The sequence below is a fragment of the Anastrepha obliqua genome, chromosome 1 (genome assembly GCF_027943255.1).
Source record: "Anastrepha obliqua isolate idAnaObli1 chromosome 1, idAnaObli1_1.0, whole genome shotgun sequence".
Classification (NCBI taxonomy): Eukaryota; Metazoa; Arthropoda; class Insecta; order Diptera; family Tephritidae; genus Anastrepha; species Anastrepha obliqua.
In genome coordinates this window covers 58561250-58573939 of record NC_072892.1, presented here as the reverse complement: position 1 = coordinate 58573939, position 12690 = coordinate 58561250, and the positions used below count along the sequence as shown (strand labels likewise).

Here is a 12690-nt window from a genome sequence, read left to right as displayed (position 1 = left end):
CGGGGAAAAAATTCAAGTCTTTTTAAAATGTTTCTAAGGCAGTTGCTGACTATTTAAACTCCAAGGATGAGAACTTCTAGAAAACAGGAGCTTACCGGTTACTTGAATGATGGCAACAAGTTGTAACAAGTAACGGAGCATATATAATTGATTAATATGAAAAAAATATTTTTATAAATGAATTTAAATATTTTCTTTAAAATACGACAGAACTCTCCCTCCCACCCAATATATGAACGAATTACTGTTTGCGCTTAGACTACTGTTTGTTTTAAACAAAGTGTGATCTGAAAGAAACTAAAGCATTGAGAGTATTATCCTCCGAGCGTGCCTAAAATGTGTAGCATTCAGCAGATGAGGGCAACGCTTTGCTTCAACACTTGTTGACGGGATTGTTGATTGAAATTGAAATACTTTCTGCATATAAAGTGTTTATCCCTACAATTAAAAAAATTTTAATTTATTTAATCAAACATACATAAACACATACATAAATGGCTTTTTATGATTTGTAGTTGGCGAACAGCTACTTAAATTCCAATGAATACCTGGCTGCTGCGCCGCTAATTTTCTGCTGTAATTTTCTCGCTCTCTAATAACAAAAATCTCCACCTAATACAAATTCAGTTGTTTTACAATATAATAAAAGAGTAGTAAACGCCAAAAACTCTACCAATGTGTCGAATACTGCTTTTCTTTTCTCAAGAAGGGATTTTCTTTTTTAATCTAATGGAAATTGTACCTTACGTAAGAGAAATGAGTTCAACAATCCCTGGATTTGAACCGACTAGTTTCGATATTTTCGGTCTTAAAAAGACCAGAATTCTGGGATCTCGACGTCCAGGATTGGAATACCTAGTAGACATGAAAAAAATCCTTTAAATGTAAGTGTGACAAACACATTTAGTTCAATTGTAGTGGAAATATCTATTGAGAACAAAACAAATGAGAAAAAGAATATTTTATTGTGGAGCACAATTTTACTACAGTCGTCTTGATCTTGTTCTCCAAATGGAGGCTCCTACAGTGTTAAGTCGACTCTGAACGGTAGATATTTTTTATGAGGAGCTTTTCCATGGCAGAAATACACTCGAAGGTTTGCCATTGTCTTTCGAGGGGCGACTGCTATTAGAAAAAACTTTTACTATTATTTGATGTTCATGCACCGAGATTCGAACTTACGTTCTCTCAGTATTTCGAGTGATAGTCACGCACCAACTTATTCGGTTAAGATGGCCGCCATTACTTTTGCATTACTTGAAACTATTTTCTATGGTCGTATTTGAACATATACACAGGCATATGTATCATGTCGGGCTCACGCTATCATCGGGCTTTAGTAGAGAAACAAATTACATAAGTTTTTAATTCATTTAATTTAATTCACAATTCCTTATTTATTCACTTGGTTCACACTGCAAAAACAAAATGGTGCTCAGCTTTTTAAACACGCAGCTTCACAGTCCTCCCTTCTTCGGAAATTATTGCCATTTCCGCCACAGCCTCCATAAATAAAGATCCTGCACCTATTTGAATCGGCGTCAAAGTGGTAGCGCCTCTTCGCAGCACGACAATGGCCAGTCTCAGAGGGTAGATTGCAAACTGGAAATGTAAAGAGATTAATTAAATTTTTTTTATTCCTAAAAAAATAACTAAGAGCTTCTTCTCCAATGGAAGTGACTAAACTGCCTTCCAATAGCCTTTTTGATGGCTAACAGGCACTCAGAGTTTAAAAAATGTGCATACATATTTTTGAAATTTCTTTTTTGCATGAATAGTTTTACAAAAACAAGAAGATACTTGTGCTGGATACTCAGCTAAGGATTCTACCTAGTTTCAAGTTTAGTAAAATAATTTAATATTGTTATTACCATTTGTCGATTGCGCGCTCATTACAAAAATATTTACTAGGACATTTAGCAAAAAAACGCCAAGAATTACACGTAGACTAATCATTTTTTTCTTTTAAGTTTTGGAGCAGATTTATTGCCAACTTATCCAACGCGCTGACTGAAGTACTGACCGAAAATCTGAAATTTATTTTAATAAATATCAGTATAATAGGCAGTTGAAGAACTCTGTTCACTTTTTATGTACACAGCTGTCGAAATTCATATTGTCCTATTTAATCTTCTGAGCCCATGTGTTTATTTACAATTCTTTTTTTTTTTTTGATTGTTAAATAAATATACCACGCTCAGCGATTTCACTACTAGGGTGGGCAAGGAGCGAATTTTTCGTCACACAAACTGCTACTAACGACAGATTTTACTAATCTGGATACCTGCAAAGTAGCGCTCGTACTCTTTAGACAACACTCGATGAGCGAAGAACTTGGAATTACGAAGAACTTATTTGGAAGGCTGCCAAAATCAATTTCTTACGTTGATAGTAAGTGAACACTAATGGCGAAATGGGTTCGGAGGCCGATTTCTCTGGAAATCGCAGATATGAGTAGGAGGTAGAATGCAGGCAGCACTTCCTGTGCGTAGAAGCATGAAAATTCAAGGTAGGCATTGGTGCATATAATTCTATATCATGAAATTCGGAGAAGATGCTCTACCATACAGTAGCTTAAATCTTACAAATAAGATTTACCACTTTTTTTATTTGAATTGTCGGCCTCAGAAAAAACAAAACAATGGTTTTCTATAGCATTTTCCCGTATTTTCTGATAAAAAAATTAAATTATTATAAATAACTTCTTCAGCAAAACAATGCTGACAATTTTTTTTTTTTATTAAGAGAAAATTTGAAAATTTGTAGTTAAACAAATTTTCTAAAATGGTTTTTAATGTTTTTCCAAAAATTATCCACATTTCTATTTTTATTGGGTATGGGAATAAGTTTCCGAATTTTCTTAGCCAAATTTACGAATTATTTAAGCAATTATAATATCGTAGGCTACAACTTTACTCCATCTTTCAGGCAGCATACGGAATCCTCTGACGGAAAATTCGACTTCTTTTGACTTGATCCATTCAATGAGGGGGGCAAGATTTCCCAATTCAGTCTCTCTAAATATTTCTGGACCGATTTAGCAACGTGGGGCTGGCGTTGTCATGCAACAGCATAAGTTTATCATGTCTACCGTCCCATTCCGGCCGCTTTTCTTTGAGAGCTGGATTCAATCGCATTAGCTGCAGTCGGTAAGGATCGCTAGTGATGGTTTCAGATGATTTACGGAGTTCATAATAGATAACACACTTCTGATCCCATCAAATGCACAACATAACTTTTGAAGCATGAAATTTTTTTTCGCTGTCGATGGACCTGGTTCAGCTGGCAGGCTCCAACATTTTCGACGCTTATGGTTATCACAATAGACCCATTTTTCATCGCCAGTGACGATGCGATGCAGAAAACGTTGTCTTTTCTGTCGTTCAAGAAGCATCTCACACGTCACCAAACGTCTCTCGATATCCCTCTCCTTCAATTGATGTGGCACCCAGTTACCTGGACCATTCCCACTGCGTGCAAACGTTTACCGACTGTTGATCTGTCAACATCCCTTTTTTTAGACATACTATCAAGGGTTCGACATGCGTCTTCATCCAATAATTGTTGTAGTTAAATATCTTCGAATTTGTTCGGTGACCCTTCACGATCTTTATCACTCACACAGTCACGTCGAAATTGACACTTTGGAAATATCGAAACTACTCTTTACCGTAAATATTTATCAATATACGACACGTTTCAGCTACACTTTTCTTTAAAAGTTAATAATGAAGCATGACTTCCCACAAATGCTTTTTTTCATGGCGAACGTACACATTTTTGACGTCAGATAAAAAAGGATCTTTACGCTTCAAACGAATGTCAACTACTGCAATCGAGACCTCATTTATACATACATCTTCAAATCACCAGTATATTACTAGAGCGAACACAATAGTAAAGGATTTTCCAATAAGAAGTGTTATTTTTATATTCAAAGAAAAATTCTATTTTTCAATATAAATGATCAGATGTTTATTTCATTATAAAGAGGAAGGTATGCCGTTAATAGTGAGAAATAACATCAGACAAATGACCATCACGACCACACTTACAACACAATATACTTTTCATGAAATTTTCCATAACCGAATTGCAAAGTGGCTGCCCTTTGTCCTCGATATCCTCACGAATTCCATCTCGGAGGTCTTGAATCGACCCTGGGCTGTTTGTGTAGACCTTCTCTTTCACGTGACCCCAAAGAAAAAAGTCACAAGGTGTTAAATCACAAGATCTCGGTGGCCAATTGTGATCACCTCTTCGAGAGATAACACGGTCCGGAAACTTTTCCCGTAAAAGATAAATGATTTCATTGATTGTGTGGCACGTAGTGCCTGGCCCATAAGGAACCGTATCAGACGACACGGCTTGCGTCATCGCTGGAAAGCTCCCCAGAGAAATACTGATGCAGGAAATGGAGCACCTCTATGACAGAAAAGAAGTAAAGCCGACAGCTTAAGAGAGCTGCAGAACATCTGCATTCGTTTGAAAAATAGCAAAGCAGATGAGACTCGTCTGTTAACGGATATTGGACCTACAGACTTACCCCCAAAATTAGCCAATAAGTGACCAGAAGACCCGGAGACGTTGACCACTATTTAACCCAAATATTGAGCGCCACGGATGTTTTTTAGAGTACCTCCATCGATTTAATATGGAGGGCACTTCGTTCTGTCCAAGCTGCAACAATGCAATAGAAAAGGCGTAGCAGGTGTTCTTCTTCTGCGACTATTTTAACAAAGAACGTCGAACGCTTGAGTTATTCTTGAGTTATTAAAAGTTTTGCAAAGATGGTATTGCTGCACCTACAACGCACGGAGTGGCAGCGCAAAACGCAAAGAAGAAATCAGCCCTCGACAGGAAGTGGCCTGTCTGACGGCAAATCTCAGACGCTCGAGTGCTCAAGTGCTCACTACGGTATAAGACGATATAATATTATCACAACATCTTCCGATATTCCTTTTTTGCTGCAGATGCAAAATAAACTCTTGCATAACAGCCATACGCTCATGTGAGAGGTACGTGGGAGCAAGCCCCACATACCACTGGTATGAGGGCACAGAAACATTACAAGACGAGCCAATAGCATGAAGCTGGCTAGAAATATAGTGGACGCCATTCTGAATTAATACATAAAGTAGGTGCGGGAAGGAAGTCTCCCCGGAAACGGAGGACGGATTGTTTTAGTGGCTACATCATTCAACGCAGAAAATACAAAACAAAAACAAGTGACAGAAAGAGGAGTATAATTTCTAGGCTCCATTATAGACCTCTAAAATCATCACCATCCAACCTACTCTTCAACAAACACACAGCTTTCTATTATTCCAAAAAATGAATGACCTAAAAACAAACTTTTCTTTATTTAATTCAATCAGTTGTACTCAAGGTGAATCTATTAAAGGTGCTGTTGGTCAATCAGCTGAGTTGTTTTTTTTTTCTTCTTTCGCCGTGTCCGCGTGGCTGTCAGCTCAGAATGAAAAAAAACAGATTCATTATTTGTTTTCTAGTTTCTCAATTCTTTGTTTTGACAATCAATCGAACAGAACAGTGTTGTTGGTCTAGTACCACCATCTTTAATGAATACGTCTTGGTTGTACTTCAGTTTTTTAATGCCAATAAATTACGATGCTTCAGCAACACTAACAGGGGAAACCACATTTGACCACAACAAATTTAAAACTTCAAAAAACCATACCGAAAATATATACTAAAAATTAATGCTGCTGGAATGACAGTCCTTGGTCGGATATAAATCCAAATTGTTCTGGTAACGTTGAACCGACTGTCGTGAGAACGAAAATTTAATGTAGACAGCGCTTTTTATATAGATGCATACATACATACATATAGTGTGTTTCTCAATTAACGGCAACATTTAATAATTTCAATTTACTCATATCAATACTCATTTGCTGCACATACATACGTTCACATATTACAAGAACATATCATCTCGCGGTTCATATGAAAATCATCCGGCAAGCAATCTGGCAACCCCGCTGCCATGGCTAGAAAATCAGAACGTTGGTTTTTGTTCTTGAAACTTTGCTCGATTCCTTGTTGTCTTTGGCATTCTTCACACTCCTTCAGTAATATGAAAAGTTTATGTAAATCATTTATTTCGCGAGTTTGCTGATGTGCGATTGTTTTTTCTGTCGTCGCTTGCGTTGTTGCTATTTTTGGTGTTTCCACTTGTAGTAAGTCATCCAGAACACTGCTTAAAGCTTCCATCCTATCTAGGGTATTATCGTGTGAACGACGAAGGGATACACCCCAGTATTCCTCGAGTAGAGAGAATTGGCTTACACTTCCAAATGATTTCGATGAACTTCCAGTTGATTTTGTTGCACTTCCTTTCATTCTTTGTATTCCAGAAAAATCTACACTCATTTTACGATTTGAAGTTGTGTCTACTTTTAAGGACCCATCTTTTGATTTATCATCATTATTAGAAGCCGAACTCTTTCGTTTGTCTTTTCTTCGGAGTGCAGACAATCGTCTTCCTTCTACACTCTTCCGTTTGCTCTTTCTCCGATTTCTTTTACCATATTTTCTACTAACTCTGCGTGAAATCGCATTCTCGTCTAAATTTGCCTCACTTTTGGGACTTTGGTCTTGAAGCAAACCTTTTTCGTTACTCTCTACTCTCTTACGGCCTCTTTTTCGTTTTGCTCCTATTCTTTGATGGGTGATATCAAAATCTGATAGTGTTCTTCGAATACTTTTATTACTTTTTCTTCTTATTTTTCTTTTTCTGCTACCTTTTCGACTTGTCCTTCTATCAGCCATATCTGAAGTTGTACTTTCTAGGCTCTTGTGACTTTTTCTTCTTTTTTTTCTTTTCACACCTTGTTGACTTCGCCTTTGTCCAGCCACTCCTGAAATTCTGTTTTGTCTGATTTTACTGCTGTGCCTTTTACCGCTGTGAATTTTACCGCTGAATCTGCTGAATCTGCTAAATTTGCTGAATCTTCTGCTTTGTCTGCTTTTATTAATTTCTTTTTTACCACTTTTCGCACTTGCTCTTCGCAAATTCAGATATGACATATAAATTTGGCTACTACTTGACGTGGTCACTTCAATTGGTGTTTCATCATCATATTCTATATTATTTCCCATGTTAGTTACCGAATCAATTAAAAATGTAGCTGGAAGATTGCCAGTCTCTAAGCTCACTCGTTGTTTAATTTCAGGCATAACTCCATAATATGAATCCCTAACATTACTTGCCCTACGTACAATATTCGCTTTGGTCAACCATTTACGAAAATATTTTAGCACTAAGGCGTTTGAATTTACTCCACGAAATTTAGATCTTTTATCGTCTCCGCCAAGACTGCGTTCTTTTTCTGCTTTAACAAATGGTTTACACTCGTCAGGCATTTTTTCATTTCCCTTTTCCGCACAGCCCTCTTTTGTCAGGCTTAGTTTAATATTTCTTTTTGCAAAATTTAGTGATTCCCTTTTCCGTGCTATGAGCTCCTCTAATTTTTGAAGTTCTTCGACGCCTTTTCGGTATCTGTGCATCGCATTAACTATAGACTGAGACCGTTTCTTTAACTTTCTCTCTAATTGTATAAGTTCGGCTAGGAGTAAGTTGTGTACCAGGCGCAGTTCGTTTATCTTAACCAAATTTATCTGATCTCCTCTGTTTGAAGGATTTTTAAGGTACTTCAGTTTCAAAGATTGACGCTTTGCAAACTGTCGTATTCTGCTCGCCATAAAGTTCCGCCTCTCCGCATTGTAATACCATGATGCCAGTGAATATATGCCGAATAAATGACCTCGCTTACTTCGCGATCGGTGTATGTTTGAGTGTGGACTTCGTTCCCAATGCAAAAAACGCATTTTTAAGTTTTCTTCAAATAAACAAGAAATTTTGAAAAAAAAAATTGTAATAATGACATATGTCAGTAAACAGAACAGGTTTCCCAACATATACAGCAGATCGCAAAAAGGTATAGGAACTCCTTCTAGGCATTGGGGCTAGTTTTACCCTGCGCAGGGTAGCTCTTCAGTATGATTAGTTACCTTGAAATGTTTATTTAACGCACGTTTCTTAGATCAAATATTTCATGATTCACTAACAGAAAGATACTATTCATCAGAGTCATCTCATGTGTGAACTGAGGAGGTAGTAGACCATTTTGCCGAAGGTCAAAGCTCGAAAAAATCCCACTATATTCACAATTTGGAAAAAAGCGTATTTTTTTTACATAACGGTAAAGCGATTGTGAATATTGCGATATCATAAGGAGACTCACACCAAATTTAATCGGATATGCAGATTCATTTGTGTTCACTTAGCCGATTGTTTGAAAAAATTCCAACAACCTCGATAACCACGCATTTGGAAGCTTCTCAAGCATTACTAAGTTAAGGGAATACACAGAATGAATTGGTGCAGAAACTTTCTAATATGGAAAGGAAGACATTAAAGAAAAAGAATTTAGAAAATCCTTTTTTTTTATTAATTTTCTTTCTGTGGCAAAGCAAAGCTATTTTAATTTAAATACAATATTTCGAGTAATTTTTTCTTGATAACAAATAAAGCGGGTTGTTTGAATTTTTCTGAAAGGGATACCTGTTAAGAGGAATTAAAAATTTGATTATATGCATTAAATATTTTTATAAAGACCATTTATTATCTATGATAAGAGTACATAATTTGAGCTTAAAAAATGGAAACTATTACATTTTGCAAATCTGTTTCTTATGAAATGCAAAAATCAAATGAATTAATTTTTATTGAAAGACTAATTGTGTTCGATAAAAATATTACCAATTACCGTTACTAATACAAATCAAAAAACGTGAGCGAAATTTTATCTCAAATAGGAGAAAAAGCTAAACGTTAACGAAGAGAAAATTTGGCAAAATTCGATCACAAATTTTAGATCACATTTTTTGTGTTGTGAATTTTTGCTGGCTAAAATTTCTGCAGCACAAAATGAGCGTCTTTCTTGAACCGAACTGTCACTTTGTTCTCTGAATTTTTGAGTGATGGATATTTTTTTTGCGTTACGAGCAGGACTAAAATTAAAATAGAGGCAAAGCCAAAATGGGCAAAGTAGAAGGAGCTAAGCGGCCATAAGCAGAGCAACATGTGGCCACAAATCGCGTGGTTCACCTCTCCCTTTGTGCCCTAAGGCCTGAGCAAATCGTTGCACTCATTACATTTAACCAAAGTTCGGTTCGGGTGGAGCCGTCTTTGGCAAATGCAGCAGAAATAAACTTCTTGTCCAGGGTTACGTTCAATGTCAGTCCTAAGAAGAAGTATTTGGAGGAGTCTTGCTGCATAATAGACGATAGGTGATAGACGAGAGGCGCCCTAGACATGGCTACAACTCATGGTCGGGACAACCCGGGCAGGAGTCGTTAAACCATCTTTCGAACCGCGTTCTCGGTTTGTCATTAGGCAGTTTTATGGGATGCTTAAATCTCTTCCGATGATTGGTTGGATAAAGTGGTGATTAATCCAGAGTCCAACTAGCGCTTCCCCACCACTATGTTGCCACATCCTTGCTACCAAATTGTTAAACGATTATTTACAGCATCCAGTCTGTGCGGTTCAAGAACCTTATTAGGTTGTTGATGTTTAAGACAGACAGTTGTTCGAGACTCACGAACAGTGATTTGCCCAGTATTGACATTCTCTCCTTCCATAAGGCAGGGCATCCCCAGAGGAAATGAAAAATCGTTTCCTTTTTCTCAGGTTGTTTACAACTGTGAGAGTGTAACATATTTTGTGAGGGATGTCCATTTCGACCCGGCAGACCAAAAGCCTGTTATGACTGCCGTGAGTCTCCAGGCGTTCCGTCGTTTCATGTTTATCAATGTTGACGATTGTTTGAGGTTGTAGGTGAGTCATAACATTCTGCTAATTTTATATGTTCTCTGGTCTCTCCATTTGATGCTACCGTAACCTTTCTAAGTAACAACTTTGTTTGGCGTAGCCGTACAGTTTGATACCAATTTGAGTTCCCCTGCTTTATCTCTTCACCTTTGAGCTCTTCCTTAATGATGTATAGTCCCACATCCAGGAAAGGCTCAAGTTCTTTTGTCTTCGAAGTCGCAACCTCTCTAGCCAATGTGTTCTTGATAAAGCTTCCGTTGCAGAAATATCATGCCACGGAATAAATTTAAAAAAGAAAGTCCGAGAACTTTGAATGAAATTTTGATCGCAGTAGTATATATGTACATATGTAACATTCCCATGTATCAGTTTGTGTGTGCAGAAATAAAGGATGATCAGATTGGAGGTACTTTTCCCAATAGGTTTTTTTTTTTGACAGATCACGCGTTGCTATTGTCAAGCTAAATACATAATTGTTTTCAATATTCATTGACATTTCATCATGGAAAGACTTACGCCCCAACAACGTTTACAAATCGACAATTGTATTACGAAAATAGACGCTCTGTGAAATGAGTTCATTGTACGCTCAGGACCCGAATTTTGTTCAGCGATGAGGCCCATTTTTGTCTTTTTGGCTACGGTAATAAGCAAAATTGCCGTCTTTGGGCTGAAGAGCAACCCAAAGCCATTCAAGAACAGCCAGCCGTTAGGTGCGGCCTATGGTCTGGGGGAATCATCGATCCATGTTTCTTCAAAAACGACGCTGGTTCCAATGTAACAGTCAATGGCGGTCAAAGGCCTCCAGTGAGTCTATCAAAATTGGTGTTTACCGTTGATCGAATTACGTCGCAGTTGTGACCAAAATTTGAAAGTAATTATGTTTAAAAAATAATTTTGATGAATGGTTCTAATAAAAAAAGAATAAAGGTTGCCCAATCAATTTAAATTTTTGGTATTTTATTTCAATTTAAAGTTCGATACCACTAAATTGATTACTCTTTATTATTCTGCTAGAAATTTAAATTTTATTGAAACAGGTTAATTCCCAGCAGCTTCACCAACAAACACCCATGAGTTGGGCCGATATGAAAACGGCCCTTATAAATAAAATTAGTTTTTAAAATTTGAGAAACTAACCTAAAATAACAACAAAATCGAAATTGTTGGCTTGATATTGAGTGAAACCGGGTTAATGGCTTTTTTCGAGTTTAATTTAAATAAGGAAGATATATTTATTTGAATCTTGGCACACTTATTGCTCAGTTAGGTTAAGCCTTTCAAAAAATATTTTCAGGAAATGCTTGTATAAGACTTTTTTGATACGAGGAACTCATTTCTGGTTTTTTTATTAGCTCTTATTAGCTAGATGGCGCTGTAGAGCAATTTTATAAAGTTTTTAGTTTTTTCAAACAAATACCTAAATAAGAGGTTTTTAGTAAAAAAAAAAGAGGTTGTCTGTAAAGTCGGTTTACTGACGATAGTTTAACGTGACAACGTCATAAGAAAATTCTGATGTAATGGTTGCAATTTTCAAAACAAAATTTTAATTTTATTTGTTTTATAGATATTTTGTATGGATATAGAGGAGAAGGTAAATGGAATCGCAATGGAATAGGTCAAGTTGAATTTACACAAACGTGAAAAATGACGAAACATTTATCAAATTCATGAAAGATATGTTCAATTTCGATTGTGCATCAGACGTTAATAAGTAAACAACACTAAGAGGCAACATCATCGATTTGCCTTTTTCAAGTCACTTTACACTCGAAACACTCGCTTTCATTTCCTACTTTTCCTACCATCGTCCTATTCTCAACAGAGAAATAGTTCATTACCATGCACACAGGAAGGAGGCATATGCAAATACAAATATGTGAATTTATATACACATGCGCATATACATACATATATATGCTCACTCAAGTAGGACAGAGCCAGATGTCGAACGTTGCGAACGCGGGGGCCGATTGTGCTCTTTGCCGTTCGTTCCGCGCTCTCGCTTGCAGTTCAAGCACTTAGCTTACATTTGCTTGCGTACAGAATAGATTCGTACATTTGATATGTCCATATGTTTTTTGTATGCCTCTTTACATATAGATTTATTCTTTTTGTTTGAAAATTGCGCGAAATTGTATATGTATATGCATGTTTATATGTTTTGGTATAGGACATTTGTATATTAGACTATGAAAATTGCACCAAAGTATATGTATGTATGCATGTTTATAAAGGGTTTTTCAATTGGCGCGGGTCGATTTTGGCGCCCTGTGGTAGCCAATTTGTTTTGGTGACATCTGTCAAATCTTTTGTTTATTATTCAGTTGTTTATGCCAAATCATCATGGCAAGTTACACGATTGAACACCACGTTCAAATGATAAAACTTTATTATCAAAATGAGTGTTCATTAACGCAAACGTTTTTCAATTGGCGCGGGTCGATTTTGGCGCCCTGTGGCAGCCATTTTGTTTTAGTGACATCTGTCAAATCTTTTGTTTATTATTCAGTTGTTTATGCCAAATCATCATGGCAAGTTACACGATTGAACAGCACGTTCAAATGATAAAACTTTATTATCAAAATGAGTGTTCATTAACGCAAACGTTGCGCGCATTGCGCCCATTTTTCGGTAGGCGTGGTGGCCCTTCCAATTTCTTATGGCCCATATTGAACCATATGGACCTAGACGACATGTGGTTCCAGCAGGACGGCGCTACGTGCCACACAGCAAACGCCACGATTGACATTCTACATACATACCCGACCTTATTGAAAAACCCTTTATATGTACATATATTGGTACACAACATATCTTATTAGGTATGT

At 36.8% G+C, this 12690-nt stretch overlaps 2 protein-coding genes across 4 annotated transcripts in view; one reads left to right on the top strand and one right to left on the bottom strand.

Annotated features, from left to right (window-relative positions):
• The window catches only part of LOC129248255 (F-box/LRR-repeat protein 7), a 103375-nt gene that overhangs the window by 79414 nt on the left and 11271 nt on the right, over positions 1-12690 (top strand). The gene's annotated exons all lie outside the window — the stretch shown is intronic.
• Positions 1420-1954, bottom strand: LOC129248277 (kunitz-type serine protease inhibitor 2). The gene is made up of 2 exons (XM_054887767.1): positions 1872-1954; positions 1420-1602 (listed from the first exon to the last, which is right to left on the bottom strand). The coding sequence occupies exons 1-2, from the start codon at positions 1891-1893 to the stop codon at positions 1436-1438; spliced, it is 189 nt and encodes a 62-aa protein (XP_054743742.1). The 5' UTR covers positions 1894-1954; the 3' UTR covers positions 1420-1435.